Below are 19,580 nucleotides of genomic sequence, written 5' to 3' on the forward strand. Positions count from 1 at the left end.
AAGGCTGGTCATGGCTCACATCAACACCATTATCCCAAAAACCCACTCCAATTTGCATACCGCCCAACAGATCCACAGATGACGCAATCTCTATTGCACTCCACACTGCCCTTTCACACCTGGACAAAAGGAACACCTATGTGAGAATGCTATTCATTGACTACAGCTCAGCATTCAACATCATCACTAAGCTATGAACCCTGGGACTTAACACCTCCCTCTGCAAATAGATCCTGGACTTCCTGACGGTCCGCCCCCAGGTGGTAAGGGTAGGTAACAACCCAGCCGCCACTCTGATCCTCAACACGGGGGCCCCTCAGGGGTGCGTGCTCAGTCCCCTCCTGTACTCCCTGTTCACGCATGACTGCACGGCTAAGCACGACTCCAACATCACCATTAAGTTTGCCAATGGCACAACAGTGGTAGGCCTGATCACCGACAACAACGAGACAGCCTATAGGGAGGAGGTGAGAGACCTGACCGTGTGGTGCAAGGACAACAACCTCTCCCTCAACGTGATCAAGACAAAGGAGATGATTGTGGACTACAAGAAAAGGAGGACCGAGCACACCCCCATTCTCATCGACGTGGCTGTACATCCACATCACCAACAGACGAACATGGTCCAAGCACACCAAGACAGTCGTGAACAGGGCTCAACAAAACCTATTCCCCCTCAGGAAACTAAAAAGATTTGGCATGGGTCCTGAGATCCTCAAAAGGTTCTACAGCTGCAACATCGAGAGCATCCTGACTGGTTTAATCACTGCCTGGTATGGCAACTGCTCGGCCTCCGACCGCAAGGCACTACAGAGGGTAATGCGTACAGCCCAGTACATCACTGGGGCCAAGCTTCCTGCTATCCAGGACCTCTATACCAGGTGGTGTCAGAGGAAGGCCCAAAAATTGTCAAAAACTCCAGCCACCCTAGTCATAGACTGTTCTCTCTGCTACCGCACGGCAAGCAGTACCGGAGCACCAAGTCTGGGTCCAAGATGCTTCTAAACAGCTTCTACCCCCAAGCCATAAGACTCCTAAACATCTAATCAAATGGCTACCCAGACTATTTGCATTGCCCCCCCCCCCAACAACATGTACATATTACTTGTTTAGGTATTTTCTTAAAACTGCATTGTTGGTTAAGGGCTTGTAAGTAAGCATTTCACTGTAAGGTCTACACCTGTTGTTATCGGCGCATGTGACAAATACAATTTGATTTGATTTGAAAAAATTGTTTGTTCAAACCTCGACCATAATGAATCAATTTCTGTGTATTGTCTTACATGCATAAAGTAATGAGATTGTGAATACATTACATTGAATTGCCATTTACTCCATAAGCTTAGAGTTGTTCCCACACAGACACACACATCTTTATTCAGCAATTCTGACATGTTTTAATATTTATTTAGTTTGTCAGGAGGCGATATGGGAAGCCTTCCGCATCTTCCTGGACAGGGTTCCTAACTCAGAGGAGTACAAGCATTGGACTTATGCCTGCCAGCATGACTCTCTCTGTCTGGATGAGGTGGCAAGAAACTTCAGCAGTACCCAGGAACACATTGACATGGTGGCCACAGTGAGTATTAAAACCTGCATGCATCACAGTAATAAGGGGAACATTGAGGGGTAATAGCACAAAGATTGGCTATGATAAGTCATAAAGATAAAATGTTATTACATGATATATTTTGAATTTGTATGTTTGTTTGGTTTTCAGAGAGTTGCTGAACAGGAGAAGATCCAGCAACAAAGGTAGGTAGATAAAGGGTTGGAGAAATGTTAAATACTGTTTATAGAGATTACAAGAAGTAGGCCTGCAACGTTTAATTGAAACGGGTGTTCAACCCCCTTCCCTCATAAATGTTCAACCAACGACCTCTTTCTATCACTTGAATTCTAATTTAATATGGTGTTTGAAAACAAAATAGATGGTAAAAAATCTCTAATGAATGTTTCATACCCCACAGATATTTTTGGCTTGACTAAAAACTTCTAAAATGGCTGGCAACCATCTACAACTCCAGAGACTAGACAAGCCTTTCCAAAGAGCTGTTCATAAAGGTTTAAATTCTAATGGTAAAATGTCATCAAGACCAAAAACACTCTCACTTGCTGTTTCAGCAAGCACAATTGGTAGAGGGCACGAACAGATAAACTCAAATGACCCTCCTCAGCTCCCTAAACTGATGGAGTCTGTACATCTGGTGGCCTGATTTAACATACAACCATATTGGAAGGAGTGCTCTCTAAATAATGCTAATTTAACCACTCTCCTATTTGTTTAGAGTGTAATTTGTACTGCTACAGTGGTAAATATGAAAATAAAAGCTCATTCTAAATTAAACGAACACCCTCACCTCTGTGTCATGGTTTTCAAAAAATATAATAATGTGACTGTGCTTGTCATCCCTGTACAATCCCGTATTTCAGCCCCTTCTCTCAACTTTTGTTTCTACATAAAAAGTAATTTGATCAGCAAGACGCATTGATCAAGTGTAGACCTAATGACAATCGCTGAATGTCATTACACGTTTTGGTGTTTTGTAACAAATTATTCTTTCCATACAGTGCCTTCAGAAAGTATATGTCACAGGGGTCGTGGAATGGAGACCAAGACGCAGCGTGGATAGTGCTCATTCTTAATACTTTAATGAAGACACTTGACAAAATAACAAAACGACCAACACAGTCCCGTCAGGTACACTTAGACTAAACGGGAAACAACTACCCACAACCCCAAAGGAAAAACAGGCTGCCTAAGTATGGCTTCCAATCAGAGACAACGAAAGACACCTGCCTCTGATTGGAAACCATACCCGGCCGAATATGAAAACCAACACATAGAAATAGATAACTAGAACAAACCCACATAGAAACAGAAAACCCAAAATACATACAAAACAAACCCCTCTGCCACGCCCTGACCATACTACTATGGCAAATGACCTCTTTCACTGGTCAGGACGTGACAGTATAAACACCCCTTTTTCCACATTTTATTGTGTTGCAGCCTGAATTTAAAATTGATTACATTTCGTCATAGGCCTACACACAATACCCCATAATGTCAAAGTGGAATAATGTTTTTCAAAATGTTAAAACATTTTTATAAATTAAAATCTGAAATGTCTTGAGTCAAAAAGTACTCAACCCTTTTGTTATGGCAAGCATAAATAAGTTCAGGAGTAAAAATTTGCTTAACAAATCACATAATAACTTTAATGGACTTACTCTGTGTGCAATAATAGATTTTGACATTATTTTTGAATGACTACCTCATCTCTGTGACCCACACATAAAGTTATTTGTAAAGTCCCTCAGTCGAGCAGTGCATTTGAAATACAGATTCAACCACAAAGACCAGAGAGGCTTTCCAATGACTCGCAAAGAAGGGCACCTATTGGTAGATGGGTAAAAAAAGCAGACATTGACATCCCTTTTGAGCATGGTGAAGTTATTAATTACACTTTGGATGGTGTATCAATACACCCTGTCACTATAAAGATACAGGTGTCCTTCTTAACTCAGTTGCCAGAGAGGAAGGAAACCGCTCAGTGATTTCAATATGAGGCCAATGGTCACTTTAAAACAGTTACAGAGTTTAATGGCAGTGATAGGAAAAAACAGAGGATGGATCACCAGCATTGTAGCTACTCCACAATTAACCTAATTGACACAGTGAAAAGAAGGAAGCCTGTTCAGAATAAAAAATATTCCTAAACATGCATCCTGTTTGCAACAAGGCACTAAAGCAGGGTTTCCCAAACTTGGTCCTCGGGACCCCAAGGGGTGCATGTTTTAGTTTTTGCCCTAGCGCTACACAGCTGACTCAAATAATCAACTAATCATCAAGCTTTGACAATTTCCATCAGCTGTGTAATGTTAGGGCAAAAACCAAAATGTGCATCCCTTGGGGTCCTGAGGACCAAGTTTGGGAAACACTGCACCAAAGTAATATTGCACAAAATTGGGAAAGCAATTCCCTTTTTGTCCTGAACACAAAGTGTTATGTTTGGTGCAAATCGAATACAACACATTACTAGTACCACTCACCCTATTTTCAAGCATAGTGGTGACTGCATCATTTGTTGTGGGTATGCTTGTAATCGTTAAGGACTGGGGAGATTTTCAGGATAAAAAAGAAACGGAATGGAGCTAAGCACAGGCAAAATCCTAGAGGAAAACCTGGTTGAGTCTGCTTTCCACCAGACACTGGGAGATTAATTCACCTTTCAGCAGGACAATAACCTAAAACACAATGCCAAATCTACACTTGAGTTGCTTACCAAGAAGACAGTGAATATTCCTGTGTTGCTGAGTTACAGTTCTGACTTAAATCTGCTTGAAAATCAATGGCAAGACCTGAAAATGGCTGTTTAGCAATGATCAGAGCTTGAAGAATTTGGAAAATAATGAGAAAATATTGTACAATCTAGGTGTGCAAAGCTCTTAATGACGTACCCAGAAATTCTCACAGCTGTAATCGCTGTCAAAGGTGATTCTAACATTTATTGACTAAGGGGTGTGAATACTTATGTAAATTAGATATTTCTGTAGTTCATTTTCAAGAAATTTTTTAAAATTGAAAAAAATGTGTTTTCACTTTGTCATTATGGGGTGTTGTTTTATCCATCTTAAATTCAGTTTGTAACACAACAAAATGTGGAATAAGTAATGGGGTGTAAATACTTTCTGAAGGCACTGCATCTACCTACCTCTATCACTCCAGTATCCCTGCACATTTTAAATATGGTACTGGAACTGACTGACCCTGTACTTACTTTCTTGTGTTCTTCTTATTTCTTATTTACATATTTCTAATATGTTTTTGTTGTACCTTATGTTATTTTTTGTATTACACTGTTATTGATTTCTGCATTCTTGGGTTTAGAGCTTGCAGGAAAGGCATTTCACTGAACTTGTGTGTGAGACTTTAAAACTTGAAATTTGAATTGTTGCAAAACATGTATTTTTGATTTCCAGGGTTGAAGTATCAACAGCTGGAGGAACTGAGATTGAGAAATGTAAGTACTCCACATCCATCAATGCAGTATGCTAAAAGTAATAATACAAAATTCCTGAATGAATGCACAATGCTCACTTTGTAGGTTCGAAAACTCCATCAGAACCGTTTATCATTCCGACTGAAGCAAAGGAGGTAAGTTTAATCATATTTTCTGAGGGCTACCTTGCCTTGGATTTATAATCTTGATTGACCTTTGACATTGATAGCCATTGAAAATGACATTGCTGCTTTTGCTTTCCACAGATAACAGACAACCCTAACATTGTACCAGAGGAGGCGATTACTGAGGAGCAGATAGTGGAGTTCAGTGTCACCATAGCAGACCCTGGCTACAGTGAACTTGTTCTGAGTGACCCTGCAGCTCCCCAGTACCATGACATCACACAAGATCTCCATGATTCGGTGAGGAGAACTGAGAGGAAAAGTCTTAAAAGGCCCAGTGCAGTCAAAGACTTGATTTCCCTGTGTTTTATACATATTTCCACACTATAAGGTTGGAATAATACTGTGAAATTGTGAAAATTATGATAATGCAGTTTCAGTGTATGTACCGTGAACACTGGGAGTCGGGAAGCAAGTACAGGGAGTGCAAATGTAATAATAAATAGAACATAGTACAAAACAAGAAACAGAAAAGCGTACAGACATGAAACAGAAACAGAGTCAATAACGACTGAGGAAAGAACCAAGGGGAGTGACAGATATAGGGGAGGTAATCAGGAAGGTGAAGGAGTCCAGGTGAGTGTCATGAGGCACACCTGTGCCCGTACTTAACGATGGTGGCAGGTGTGCGTAATGATGAGACACTGGCGACGTCGAGTGCCGGAGAGGGGGAGCGGGTGTAAACGTGACAGTGTAAGAGCTATTTGAAAAGACGGCATGAAATTTCTGACTGTTTTTAGTGGGATGGAGTTTAGGCCTGCCTGGTGACATCACCAGGTGGTAAATTAGTTATTAGACCAATAAGAAACAGCTCCAAACCTATCTACCTATAACAGCTCGTTTTCCCCTTCCCACTAAGACCACTCCCAAGCTGTCCTAGCTAAATTCTAGCTTGTTGTTGTTTTTTTACCTTTTTAATTGAAAACAATCACAGTAAGGTACTTAATTGTTATCCAGAAATGATTTGATATTGAGATAAAAACAACTGTATTGGACCTTTGAGAATGAACAAGTAAATTAGCCTTTATTGCAGAGATGGGTTTAGTGAACTACATTCGCACGATTAATAACCTTGACTCGACTGAGACCTCTCAACTCATTTTAGCTCCCAGAGCTAATGCCTAGGCTTTAGCTCAATGGGCTAACATAGATCTTGTGTCTCAGAGATTAATCGGGTTTGGTACCTGGTGTGTTAGATGATGAAGACATTCCATTCATGTGTAAGAATTTGACTCTGAAGGCAGGGACATTTATTTCTGCTTCTCTAGTGGAACGAGGACGTTTAGGGGCCCAGAGAGAAAATGCAACATTCTTCCCATACAAAATGTGAAAATGACATCAGTTTGACCGGTTTTAAGGAAATTAAAAGCTGTGAAAACAATCAAACATGTTTCTGATAAGATTTCAGTCACTCTTGGATGCATTTATGTGGTTGAAATACTGTCAGCTTTTATGTAACAGCGTCAATCTATGAAAAAGTTTACAGTCCCTACCTGCGCATTCGCATTCTCTCAAGAAATGCTGAAAAGAAATTATATTTCTCCACTCCTGTTCCCGAGACAGAATTAACAGTTGGTGTACCATTTTAGTTAATATTATAATTGGCTATATGTTATATGTTATAGGCAAACAGTACAATCAGTGTCCAGATTTCAGTTACTATTCCATTTGCCCATCTGAACTTCAAAGGTGCGCAAACCAGGGCGTGTCCCGCCGCACCGGTATTTCTGCCACCCTTGTCTTTTTAATTTTTTTTTATATATCTTTTATTGAAAGAACTGTTAGTTAGGCCTTGTATGGGACAATCCTTACAATCTCTCACTGTATGCTCCCGAGTGGCGCTGTAGGCACTGTATCACAACCGGCCGTGATCGGGAGTCCCATAGGGTGGCGAACATTTGGCCCAGCATCGTCCGGGGAGGGTTTGGCCAGGATGGCTGTCATTGTAAAATAAGAATTTGATCTTAACTGACTTGCCTAGTTAAATAAATAAAACAAAATATATTCAGTTGAAGTCAGAAGTCTACATACACCTTAGCCAAATACATTTAAACTCAGTTTTTCACAATTCCTGACATTTAATCTAGTAAAAAGTCCCTTCGGTCAGTTAGGATCACCACTTTATTTTAAGAATGTGAAATGTCAGAATAATGGTAGAGAGAATAATTTATTTCAGCTTTTATTTCTTTCATCACATTCCCAGTGGGTCAGAAGTTTACATACACTCAGTTAGTATTTGGCAGCATCGCCTTTAAATTGTTTAACTTGGGTCAAATGTTTCAGGTAGCCTTCCACAAGCTTCCCACAATAGATTCGGTGAATTTTGGCCCATTCCTCCTGACAGAGCTGGTGTAACGGAGTCAGGTTTGTAGGCCTCCTTGATCGCACACGCTTTTTTAGTTCTGCCCACACATTCTCTATAGGATTGAGGTCAGGGCTTTGTGATGGCCACTCCAATACCTTGACTTTGTTGTCCTTAAGCCATTTTGCCAAAACTTTGGAAGTATGCTTGGGGTCATTCTCCATTTGGAAGACGCATTTGTGACCAAGCTTTAACTTCCTGACTGATGTCTTGAGATGTTGCTAAAATATATCCACATAACTGTCCTTCGTCATGATGCCATCTATTTTGTGAAGTGCACCAGTCCTTCCTGCAGCAAAGCACCCCCACAACATGATGCTGCCACCCCCGTGTTTCAAATTTGGGATGGTGTTCTTTGGCTTGCAAGCCTCCCCCTTTTTCCTCCAAAAATAACGATGGTCATTATGGCCAAATAGTTCTATTTTGTTTCATCAGACCAGAGGACATTTCTCCAAAAAGTACGATCTTTGTCCCCATGTGCAGTTGCAAACCGTAGTCTGTTTTTTTATGCCGGTTTTGGAGCAGTGGCTTCTTCCTTGCAGAGCGGCCTTTCAAGTTATGTTGATATAGGACTCGTTTTACTGTGGATATAGATATAGTTTCCTCCAGCATCTTCACAAGGTCCTTTGCTGTTGTTCTGGGATTGATTTGCACTTTTCGCACCAAAGTACGTTCATCTCTAGGAGACAGAACATGTCTCCTTCCTGAGCGGTATGACGGCTACGTCATCCCATGGTGTTTATACTTGCGTACTATTGTTTGTACAGATGAACGTGGTACCTTCAGGCGTTTGGAAATTGCTCCCAAGGATGAACCAGACTTGACTGATTTCTTTTGATTTTCCCATGATGTCAAGCAAAGAGGTTCTGAGTTTGAAGATAGGCCTTGAAATACATCCACAGGTACACCTCCAATTGACTCAAATGATGTCAATTAGCCTATCATTTTCTGGAATTTTCCAAGCTGTTTAAAGGCACAACTTAATGTATGTAAACTTCTGACCCACTGGAATTGTGATACAGTGAATTATAAGTGAAATAATCTGCCTGTAAACAATTGTTGGAAAAATTAATTGTGTCATGCACAAAGTAGATGTCCTAACCGACTTGCCAAAACTATAGTTTGTTAACAAGAAATTTGTGGAGTGGTTGAAAAACGAGTTTTAATGACTCCAACCTAAGTGTATGTAAACTTCCGACTTCAACTGTAACTGTGAACGTCTAGCAACCCAAAGGTTGCGTGCTCAAATGTCATTATGGACAACTTTAGCATTTAACTAATTAGCAACTACTTAATTCTTTGTGTTTTTTTAAATGTAGTTTTACCCCCTTTTCACCGCAATTTTCGTGATATCCAGTTGGTAGTTACAGTCTTGTCCCATCGCTGCAACTCCCCTACTGACTCGGGAGGTGAAGGTTGAAAGCCATGCGTCCTCCAAAACACAACCCTGCCAAGCCGCACTGCTACTTGACACACTGTTCACTTAACCCAGAAGCCAGCCGCAGCAATTTGTCATCCAATTGGCGACTGAAGTCAGCTTGCAGGTGCCCGGTCTGCCACAAGGAGTTGCTAGATCGCGATGGGACAAGGACATCCCGGCCGGCCAAACTCTTCCCTAACCCAGACGACGCTGGGCCAATTGTGTACCACCTCATGGGTCTCCCGGTTGCAGCTGGCTGTGACACAGCCTAGGATCGAACCTAGGGACTACTTAATACTTTTTAGCTACTTTGCAACTACTTAGCATGTTAGCTAACCCTTTCCCTAACCTTAACCCTTTATCTTACTCCTTACTCCAAACTTTAAATTCTAATCTCTAGCCTAGGTAATGTTAACCATCTAGGCTAGCTAACGTTAACCACCTAGCTAACGTTTGCATTAGCTACCTAGCTAACATATCATACAAAATGGATAATGGATATCCACAAATGAATACATACCATGCGAAACATAACATAGACTAATTGGAGTGTCATGGATTTCCGTTTACTATGTTACGTCTACCCCTGAGACCAGGTTGAATGACTGCCTTTTGCTAGTCTAGCAATACTAATGGTGATTTTCCATCTAGACTTGCCAGTGTTTGGCTCCAAGTCAGAGCAGGTCCGTCGGAACCATGGCCCAGTGAGACACGGGTCCAGGCCGGGTTTGATGGAAATAGAAAAGTCTGAGCCTTTAGGGTAAAACGCTGGGGTAAATTCTCAGTGGAAATGTGCATTAACATCCCAAATGAGCTTGTGCTTTAAAGGAGCTTTTGATAAAAGGTAGACAAAGGGTAAAGCCAGCAATGTATTGGGCAACATCAAAAGACTGCATTGGATTTGTTACCGCAGAAAGATAAAGTGTGTAAACCTCATGAATGATTCCTAGAGAAAATGCACCCCTTCCGGATAAAGAAGCTTGACAGCACTTAGAGGATTCTACAGTGACAAATCTATACTGAGTGTACAAAACATTAGGAACACCTGCTCTTTCCATGACATAGACTGACCAGGTGAATCCAGGTAAAAGCTATGATCCCTTATTGATGTCACTTGTTAAATCCACTTCAATCAGTGTAGATGAAGGGGAGGAGACAGGTTAAAGAAAGATTTTTATGTGTGCCATTCATAGAGTGAATGGGCAAGAGAAAATATTTAATTGCATTTGAACGGGGTAAGTTAGTAGGTGCCAGGCACAACAGTTTGAGTGCATCAAGAACTGCAATGCTGCTGAGTTTTTCACACTCAACAATTTCCCGTGTGTGTGAAGAATGGTCCACCACCCAAAGGACATCCAGCCAACTTGACACAACTGTGGGAAGCATTGGAGTCAACATGGGCCAGCATCCCTGTGGAACGCTTTTGACACCTTGTCGTCCATGCTCCTACGAATTTAGGCTTTTCTGAGAGCAAAAGGGGGGTGCAACTCAATATTAGGAAGGTGTTCTTAATGTTTTGTACACTCAGTGTACATTATACTGCAGGCCACTTATTTGTGTTGGCTACATCGTTTCCAGTTGCGTGATGTTATTTTGTTTAGAGTGATTACTGCCCCAGAGAGAATGCTATACATAACCATCAATGTCTCTCTTTTCCACAGATGGTTCACGTTTTTGACAAACTTCCTGGGTTTAAAAATCTTCGTGTTTTGGGATTTCGGTTGGTGGAATTTCGGTAGGTTGTTCAAGGAAATGTGAAAGTACTAAGAAGTGAGCCAACTCTTTAATTTAATTTAACAGGCACCATTAGTCATATCATCACTGCTCAGAGAGTGTACTGTATATGTCATTAGCAAAGGAAAAACAAAGCAGTGTTATATTAGCCAGAGGTATTTCAAAATTTGGTCTTTGCTATATCTGCTAAAATGCTAAGATAGGAAATAATGCGAGAAAGACACTATTTCTCCAATATAAGCTCTGCTTTGTTGACAGATCTGATGATGTGTCAGTCCGCTATGCTGTGGTGTTTGAGACTAATGGAGAAGACCATGAAGAAGAATCTGTTTCCACTATAGAACCAGGCACAAGAACAAGGACAGTTGTTTACACAAATGGACACAGACTGAAAGATATGGTTTCCAAGGCCTTAAGCGGAGAGACGTCCCTGCCTGTGGAAATACATACACTCAGTTTTGAACCTGGTAAGCTTCATTTAAAGCTCAGGTCAGTTGGGATATAATCATTGAGGAGAATGCTAACTTTTCATTTTCCCCCTTCAGATCCCACTGTTTCTCTAAGAGAGGAGTTGGAAGCGACAACCTTGGTAACCTTGCCAGAGGAGGGTGTCGGGCACACTGAAGGTTTTTTCACAACTGTTGCTGTCGGAGAGGACTATCTTGAGGCTTTTACAGACATGCCTGAGGAATACACCATTGTCCCTTTCATTGACTCAGTTATTGTTCTTCCTGCTGAGGCTACCACTGCCTCAGCCCCAGATACACCCCCCGCGGATATTAGTGAGGGTCCTCCCTCAGTAGAAGCAGTAGAGGAGACTGTAGTGGATGCTAGAGATGAGACAGTTGATGAAGAGCCTACAGATGAGGCACTTGGCATAGAGGAGCCTCCAGTGGATGTTACAGAGGAGATGATTGAGGTAGAGGAAACTGTGGATGCCTCTGAGGAGACAATTAACATGAAGCCTGCAGAGGATGCCACAGAGGAGACACTTGATATAGAGGAGACTGTGGATGTGACAGAAGAAGACTACCTTTGGGTTTGGCCACCAGTAACAACAATGGCGGCCATTACGGAACAGCCTGCCACTGAGGAGACACTTGATGTAGAGGAAACTGTGGATGCGACAGAAGTCTACCTTTGGGTTTGGCCACCAGTTACAAGAACGTCTGTTATGAAACAGCCTACCACAAAATTGATTACTCCCTTTCCTCCTGAGAAAGATGTTGTAGATGAGGAAACCCTCCCAACTGTTGAACCTGAGGAAGATGAAGGTAACATTCCTCTTATAACACGAGTGACAACATTTCTGGGAGCATTTTTTGATTTTAATTTCAATCTTTTTGACTGAAATGGATTTGAATGTCATTTTCTGATATTTTTGATTTTCTTTAAAAGGACCCACAACTACTGAGGCGGCTTTAGAGGAGCAACTGGACAGAGAAAATCTAATGATCACCACTACAGCATCTCTAGAAGTAGAACCTGCATCCATCGGAACATTCACCACTGCTACAAAATCACAAACCGTGCCTTCATCGGAGGATGACATCATCCAAGCAGAGCCTGAGGAAATCCCCTCGGCATCTTTTCCCCCTATAGCCCATGGACCTTCAGAAGGAGGGGACACCACCCGAGAACAGGAACCACTTGAGACGGCCGTGGATATCTCTACTGATGACTCTGACATGCAGGAGGATGTAGAAAAGGTACAAACGGACGGTACAGAAGCCGCCGATACGCTGGATGAGTTTGGCAGTGGATTGAAAGGTCCATTTGAGTCCACTGCAGCCCACGGACTCAGACACATGAGCACCCCTTTAATGGCCACTACTGAAAAGGACAAAGAGATGGTGGTTTTCTTTAGTTTGCGAGTCACTAACATGATGTTTTCCGAGGACCTGTCCAACAAGAGCTCTCCTGAGTACAGGTCATTGGAGAATACTTTTCTTGAGCTGGTAGGTAGATACAATTTTGTGCTCGATATTATGTTTCTGCATGCCTTGTTGTCATACCTGTATTTTTAGCTCCAAACTCTTCTTTCAAACTGTTTGATAATCTAATTGTGCAGTAGGTAATGGTTGGATGTGGTTTGAAGTGACACCTCAGTAAGAACTAAAGATTTGAGTAGCCCCAAGTGACAAGAGGCTATTTTTTAACGTAGACAAGTGATATACTGTAAGCCTTAAGGCGTCTGCATTAGAGGTCAACCGATTATGATTTTTCAATGCCAATACCAAAATAAAATCAGATGCCGATTAATCGGCCGATTTTTAGATATATTTGTAATGACAATTACAACAATACTGAATGAGCAATGAACCCTTTTATTTTACCTTAATATAATACATAAATAAAATCTAATTAGTCTCAAATAAATAATGAAACATGTTCAATTTGGTTTAAATAATGCAAAAACACAGTGTTGGAGAAGAAAGTAAAAGTGCAATATGTGCCATGTAAAAAAGATAACGTTTAAGTATCTCGCTCAGAACATGAGAACATATGAAAGCTTGTGATTCAATATTCCCAGTTCTTCAATATTCCCAGTTAAGAAGTTTTAGGTTGTAGTTATTATAGCAATTGTGACGCTTCGACTATTTCTCTCTATACCATTTGTATTTCATATACCTTTGACTATTGGATGTTCTTATAGGCACTTTAGTATTGCCAGCCTAATCTCGGGAGTTGATAGGCTTCGAGTCATAAATAGCGCTGTGCCTCAAGCATTGCTAAGAGCTGCTTGCAAACGCAGTAAAGTGCTGTTTGTGTCACGACTTCCGTCGAAGTCGGTTCCTCTCCTTGTTCGGGCGGCGTTCGGCGGTCGACGTCACCGGTCTTCTAGCCATCGCCGATCCACCTTTCATTTTCCATTTGTTTTGTCTTGTTTTCCCACACACCTAGTTTACATTGCCCTCATTACTTGTCATGTATTTAACCCTCTGTTCCCCCCATGTCTGTGTGTGTAATTGTTTTTTGTCAGGTTGGCACTCTTCCGGCTGGTTTGCGCCGGGTTATATTGTTACACCCGTGCTTTTGACAGCCTGTACTTTGTACTTTGTTATTTTTGTACATTGTGCTGCCTCACTTGTTCTGAGGGCATTTGTTATTGTGATGCAGTTGCGTTCTATTCTTATATTGCCTCAGTAAAGTGCCTTGTCCACTCATCTCTGCTCTCCTGCGCCTGACTTCCAATGCACCAGCTACACCCACACCTTGACAGAATTACACACCTCTAAGATGGAGTCAGCAGGAGCAGGTACCCCGGGTATAGGGGTTGAGGAGCACGTCCGGGAGCACACGGCGATTATCCACCGCCTCGGCGCCGCCATGGACCGTGTCGTCGCCATGGACCGCGTCGTCCAGACGATGGACCACTGGGAGAGACAGAGAGTCCCTCCAGCGTCTCCCCCAGCACCACAGGGGTCTCCACTACTCACCCTCTCCACACCTGGTTCCAGTGGCATTCGTCTCGCACTTCCCAGGGAGTATGACGGGACGGCTGTACGCTGCCAGGGTTTCCTGTTACAGCTGGACCTTTACCTAGCAACCGTCCACCCGGCTCCTTCGGGCCGTGAAGAGGTGTCCGCCCTCATCTCATGCCTCTTGGGGAAGGCCCTGGAGTGGACCATTTCGAGGATTTGACCACCCGCCCGAGGGTAGAGCGACGGGTGAACGTCTCTTTCATCTGAGGCAGAGGACGAGGAGCACCCAGGAGTTCGCTATGGACTTTCGGACCCTGGCCGCCGGCGCGGGATGGAACGACAGGGCCGTGATCAACCACGATCGCTGCAGTTTGCACGAGGACGTCCGTCGGGAGTTGGCCTGCAGGGACACCACCCGCACCTTCGACCAGCTGGTGGACCTGTCCATTCGGCTGGATAACCTGCTGGCCACCCGCGGACGTCCAGACGGGGGTCTGTCGGCTCCATCCCCCAGCACCACCGCTCCGGTGCCCATGGAGCTGGGAGGTGCTGCGCTCAGGGAGACCGGAGGAGGTTCCGTCTCTTGCACCATCTGTGGCCGCAGAGGTCACACTGCTGGTCGGTGTCGGATTGGTTCCTCTGGGTGTCGAGGCCGCAGGCAGGGCACTCTGGCATCACCCCAGGTGAGAAGCCACCATTCTCACCCAGAGCCCTCTGTTGCACACATGTTTTTGTTTGTTACTTTTCCTGAGTTTTCCTCGCATTCTCAGCAGATCATAGACAGATCATTCGCCCATAGTTTAGGGATCCCCATCGTTCCAGTGGCTATGCCCTTCCCAGTTCATGCCTTAGACAGTCGACCATCAGGGTCAGGGTTGATTAGGGAGGCCACCGCTACTCTGGGCATGGTTATGCAGGGGGGTCACACGGAGAGAATCAGTCTTTCTCATTGACTCTCCTGCGTTTCCTGTGGTGCTAGGCCTACCCTGGTTAGCTTGTCATGACCCCACTGTTTCATGGCAATGGAGGGCTCTCATGGGGTGGTCACGAGAGTGCTCGCGGAGGTGTTTAGGGGTTTCCGTTGGTGCTACTAAAGTGGAAAGTCCAGACCAGGTCTCCACCGTGCGCATTCTCCCCGAGTATGCCGATTTGGCTCTCGCCTTCTCCAAAAAGAAGGCGACTCAATTACCACCCCATCGACGGGGAGATTGTGCGATAAATCTCCTGGTAGACGCCGCACTTCCCAGGAGTCACGTGTACCCCCTGTCACAGGCGGAGACGGTGGCTATTGAATATGTCTCTGAATCCCTGCATCAGGGGTACATTCGGTCCTCCACTTCACCCGCCTCCTTGAGTTTCTTTTTTGTGAAGAAGAAGGAGGGAGGTCTGCGCCCATGTATTGACTGTCGAGGCCTAAATCAGATCACTGTGAGGTACAGTTACCCGCTACCTCTTATCGCCTCTGCGATTGAGTCAATGCACGGGGCGCGCTTCTTCACCCAACTGGATCTCAGGAGCGCTTACAACCTGGTGCGTATCCGGGAGGGAGACGAGCGGAAGACGGCGTTCAGTACGACCTCAGGGCATTATGAGTACCTCGTCATGCCGTACGGGTTGGTGAATGCTCCATCAGTCTTCCAAGCCTTTGTAGACGAGATTTTCAGTGGCCTGCACGGGCAGGGTGTAGTGGTGTATATTGATGACATTCTGATATATTCCGCTACACGCGTCGAGCATGTGTCCCTGGTACGCAGGGTGCTGGGTCGATTGTTGGAGCATGACCTGTACGTCAAGGCTGAGAAATGCCTGTTCTTCCAACAGTCCGTCTCCTTCCTAGGGTACCGCATTTCCACCTCAGGGGTGGAGATGGAGAGTGACCGCATTTCAGCCGTGCGTAATTGGCCGACTCCCACCACGGTAAAGGAGGTGCAGCAGTTTCTAGGGTTTGCCAATTTACTACCGGAGGTTTATCCGGGGTTTTTGTCAGGTAGCGGCTCCCATTACCTCACTGCTGAAGGGGGGACCGGTACGTTTAGAGTGGTCGGCTGAGGCGGACAGGGCTTTTGGTCACCTGAGGGATCTGTTTACCTTGGCTCCCATGCTGGCCCATCCAGATCCCTCTTTGGCATTCATAGTGGAGGTGGACGCGTCCGAGGCTGGAATAGGAGCCGTGCTCTCTCAGCGCTTGGGTACGCCACCGAAGCTCCGCCCCTGTGTCTTCTTCTCGAGGAAGCTCAGCCCGACGGAGCGAAACTATGATGTGGGGGACCGGGAGCTGTTGGCTGTCCTCAAGGCCTTGAAGGCGTGAAGGCATTGGCTTGAGGGGGCTAAACACCCTTTTCTCATCTGGACTGACCACCGCAATCTGGAGTACATCCGGGCAGCGAGGAGACTGAAACCTCGCCAGGCAACGTGGGCCATGTTTTTCACCCGTTTTCTTTTTACCCTTTCTTACAGACCAGGTTCCCAGATTGTGAAGGCAGACGCACTCTCCCGGCTGTATGACACAGAGGAGCGGCCCATGGATCCCACCCCCGGACATTGAGCAGGCGCTACGTGCAGAGCCCACTCCCCTCCAGTGTCCCACTGGGCGTCTGTATGTTCCGTCTGCTGTCCGTGACCGGGTGATCTATTGGGTCCACACGTCACCCTCCTCTGGTCACCCATTTGGCGAAGTTGAATTAGGCTGTGATTTGATGATAAGTTAACAGGCACTGCATTGATTATATGCAACGCAGGACAAGCTAATTAACCTAGTAAAATCATCAACCATGTGTAGTTAACTAGTGATTGTGAAGATAGAATGTTTTTTATAAGATAAGTGTAATGCAGCTAGCAACTTACCTTGGCTCATTGCAGCCACAAGGTCCTTTTGACGCTGCACTCGCGTAACACGTGGTCAGCCTGCCACACAGTTTCCTCATGGATGGCAATGTAATCGGCCATAATCGGTGTCCAAAAAGGCCGATTACCGATTGTTAATCTTCAGCTACCAAACTTCGGCTTGTCTCAAGAAAAAATAGGGTGTGCTCAAACAGCCCCCCAAAATCCTGCCAAACACCAAAACGCTGTCATAATATATGTCCAAACTGTTTAGACTGGGACGCATACGGTTAGCTTTAACCTCACTGGTGCTATATCTTAATGCATTGGTGGAGAGTTCTCACAGTTCATCAGAAGTCCTGTCCATATAAAAACTGGCTACATTTTGTTTTACTTAGAACCATTTCTCTGAGCCCAGACGCTCGCCAAATCCTGGAGCCAATAATCGGGTACTGGAAGACAGAGGATGTTAGCTTCAATATCGGTATTTCCATATTGGAACTACATCTTCCAAGCCTCAGAGAGAGCATGACCCATTTATTTTCTATATTTTCTGTACATACAGTTGAAGTCGGAAGTTTACATACACTTAGGTTGGAGTCATTAAAACTCGTTTTTCAACACTCCACAAATTTCTTGTTAACAAACTATAGTTTTGGCAAGTCGGTTAGGACATCTACTTTGTGCATGACACAACACATTTTTCCAACAATTGTTTACAGACAGATTATTTCACTTATAACTCACTGTATCACAATTCCAGTGGGTCAGAAGTTTACATACACTAAGTTGACTGTGCCTTTAAACAGCTTGGAAAATTCCAGAAAATGATGTCATGGCTTTAGAAGCTTCTGATAGGCAGAACAACAACAGAACAACAGCAAAGGACCTTGTGAAGATGCTGGAGGAAACAGGTACAAAATTATCTATATCCACAGCAAAACGAGTCCTATATCGACATAACCTGAAAGGCCGCTCAGCAAGGAAGAAGCCACTGCTCCAAAACCGCCATAAGAAAAGCCAGACTGTAGTTTGCAACTGCACATGGGGACAAAGATCGTAGTTTTTGGAGAAATGTCCTCTGGTCTGATGAAACAAAAATAAAACTGTTTGGCCATAATGACCATCGTTATGTTTGGAATGAAAAGGTGGAGGCTTGCAAGCCGAAGAACACCATCCTAACCATGAAGCACGGGGGTGGCAGCATCATGTTGAGGGGGTGCTTTGCTGCAGGAAGGACTGGTGCACTTCACAAAATAGATGGCATCATGAGGTAGGAAAATTATGTGGATATATTGAAGCAACATCTCAAGACATCAGTCAGGAAGTTAAAGGTCGCAAATGCGTCTTCCAAATGGACAATGATCCCAAGCATACTTCCAAAGTTCTGGCAAAATGGCTTAAGGACAAGAAAGTCAAGGTATTGGAGTGGCCATCACAAAGCCCTGACCTCAATCCTACAGACAATTTATGGGCAGAACTGAAAAAGTGTGTGCGAACAAGGAGGCCTACAAACCTGACTCAGTTTCACCAGCTCTGTCAGGAGGAATGAGCCAGAATTCACCCAACTTATTGTGGGAAGCTTGTGGAAGGCTACCCGAAACGTTTGAGCCAAGTTAAATAATTTAAAGGCAATGCTACCAAATACTAATTGAGTGTATGTAAACTTCTGACCCACTGGGAATGTGATGAAAGAAATAAAAGCTGAAATAAATCATTATCTCTACTATTATTCTGACATTTCACATTCTTAAAATGAAGTGGTGATCCAAACTGACCTAAAACAGGGAATTTTTACTAGGATTAAATGTCAGGAATTGTTTAAATATTTTTGTCTAAGGTGTATGTAAACTTCGACTTCAACAGTAGCTTCTAAAATCTAAAAAAATAATTACAACCTACTATTTGCTTTCTTTGACTAACACTTGCCTGTAAGTTGCACTTACCAAATAGTCTCTACAACCATGACTTGTCAATGGTGTGATTGATATCAATCACCGAAGTTAAAAGGTTGAAAGATTATAGTCTAAAGATTGATTACTAAATCACGATTTCTTAGCTGATTGTTCATCTGTGTATTTCCCTTATTTTGTCTTCTATGTTGTTTGTTTTGTCTAAGACATTGACAAAGTGTATTTGTTTTAATCCTGTGCATTCTGCTCAAGTTTTGGTTTTTCAGGGTCTCATTGGTGCTAAGAGTTAACTCATGGCAAAGAGGTTTGTTCATTAATGAACCATGTTTTAGGATGTGTATACAATCTTTAGGTCTGTCCACTAAGATTTGCCAAAGTTTTATTAGGTAAAGGAAGTTAGGAATGGCCGTTTCAGGTACAAAAGAAACTGTTCATTGTAATTTCTTTTACACTTATATTTTAGTCATTTAGCAGACGCTCTTATCCAGAGCGACTTACAGTAGTGAATACATACATTTCATTTTATGCATTTTTTTTTGTTTTTTGTACTGGCCTCCCATGGGAATCGAACCCACAACACTGGCGTTGCACACACCATGCTGACGTTGCAAACACCATGCTCTACCAACTGAGTCACAGCGCAATGGCAATATGGGTAGTGTGTGTGCAAGACACTATTTCTTTTCACTTATGCCAGAACACGCGATAAAAT

The 19,580-nt window shown here is 43.6% G+C and overlaps 1 protein-coding gene across 1 annotated transcript in view; it reads left to right on the forward strand.

Moving 5' to 3' along the window:
- Positions 1-19,580, forward strand: part of impg1b (interphotoreceptor matrix proteoglycan 1b) — a 53,791-nt gene that overhangs the window by 15,779 nt on the left and 18,432 nt on the right. Inside the window, exons 3-11 of the mRNA XM_014210170.2 lie at positions 1,413-1,579; positions 1,721-1,755; positions 4,987-5,027; positions 5,112-5,161; positions 5,273-5,431; positions 10,635-10,708; positions 10,966-11,174; positions 11,253-11,981; positions 12,106-12,665. Of these exons, the coding sequence (XP_014065645.2) occupies positions 1,413-1,579; positions 1,721-1,755; positions 4,987-5,027; positions 5,112-5,161; positions 5,273-5,431; positions 10,635-10,708; positions 10,966-11,174; positions 11,253-11,981; positions 12,106-12,665 (2,024 nt within the window). The remainder of the gene's footprint in view (positions 1-1,412; positions 1,580-1,720; positions 1,756-4,986; positions 5,028-5,111; positions 5,162-5,272; positions 5,432-10,634; positions 10,709-10,965; positions 11,175-11,252; positions 11,982-12,105; positions 12,666-19,580) is intronic.

Source organism: Salmo salar, chromosome ssa09 (genome assembly GCF_905237065.1).
Source record: "Salmo salar chromosome ssa09, Ssal_v3.1, whole genome shotgun sequence".
NCBI classification, from domain to species: Eukaryota; Metazoa; Chordata; class Actinopteri; order Salmoniformes; family Salmonidae; genus Salmo; species Salmo salar.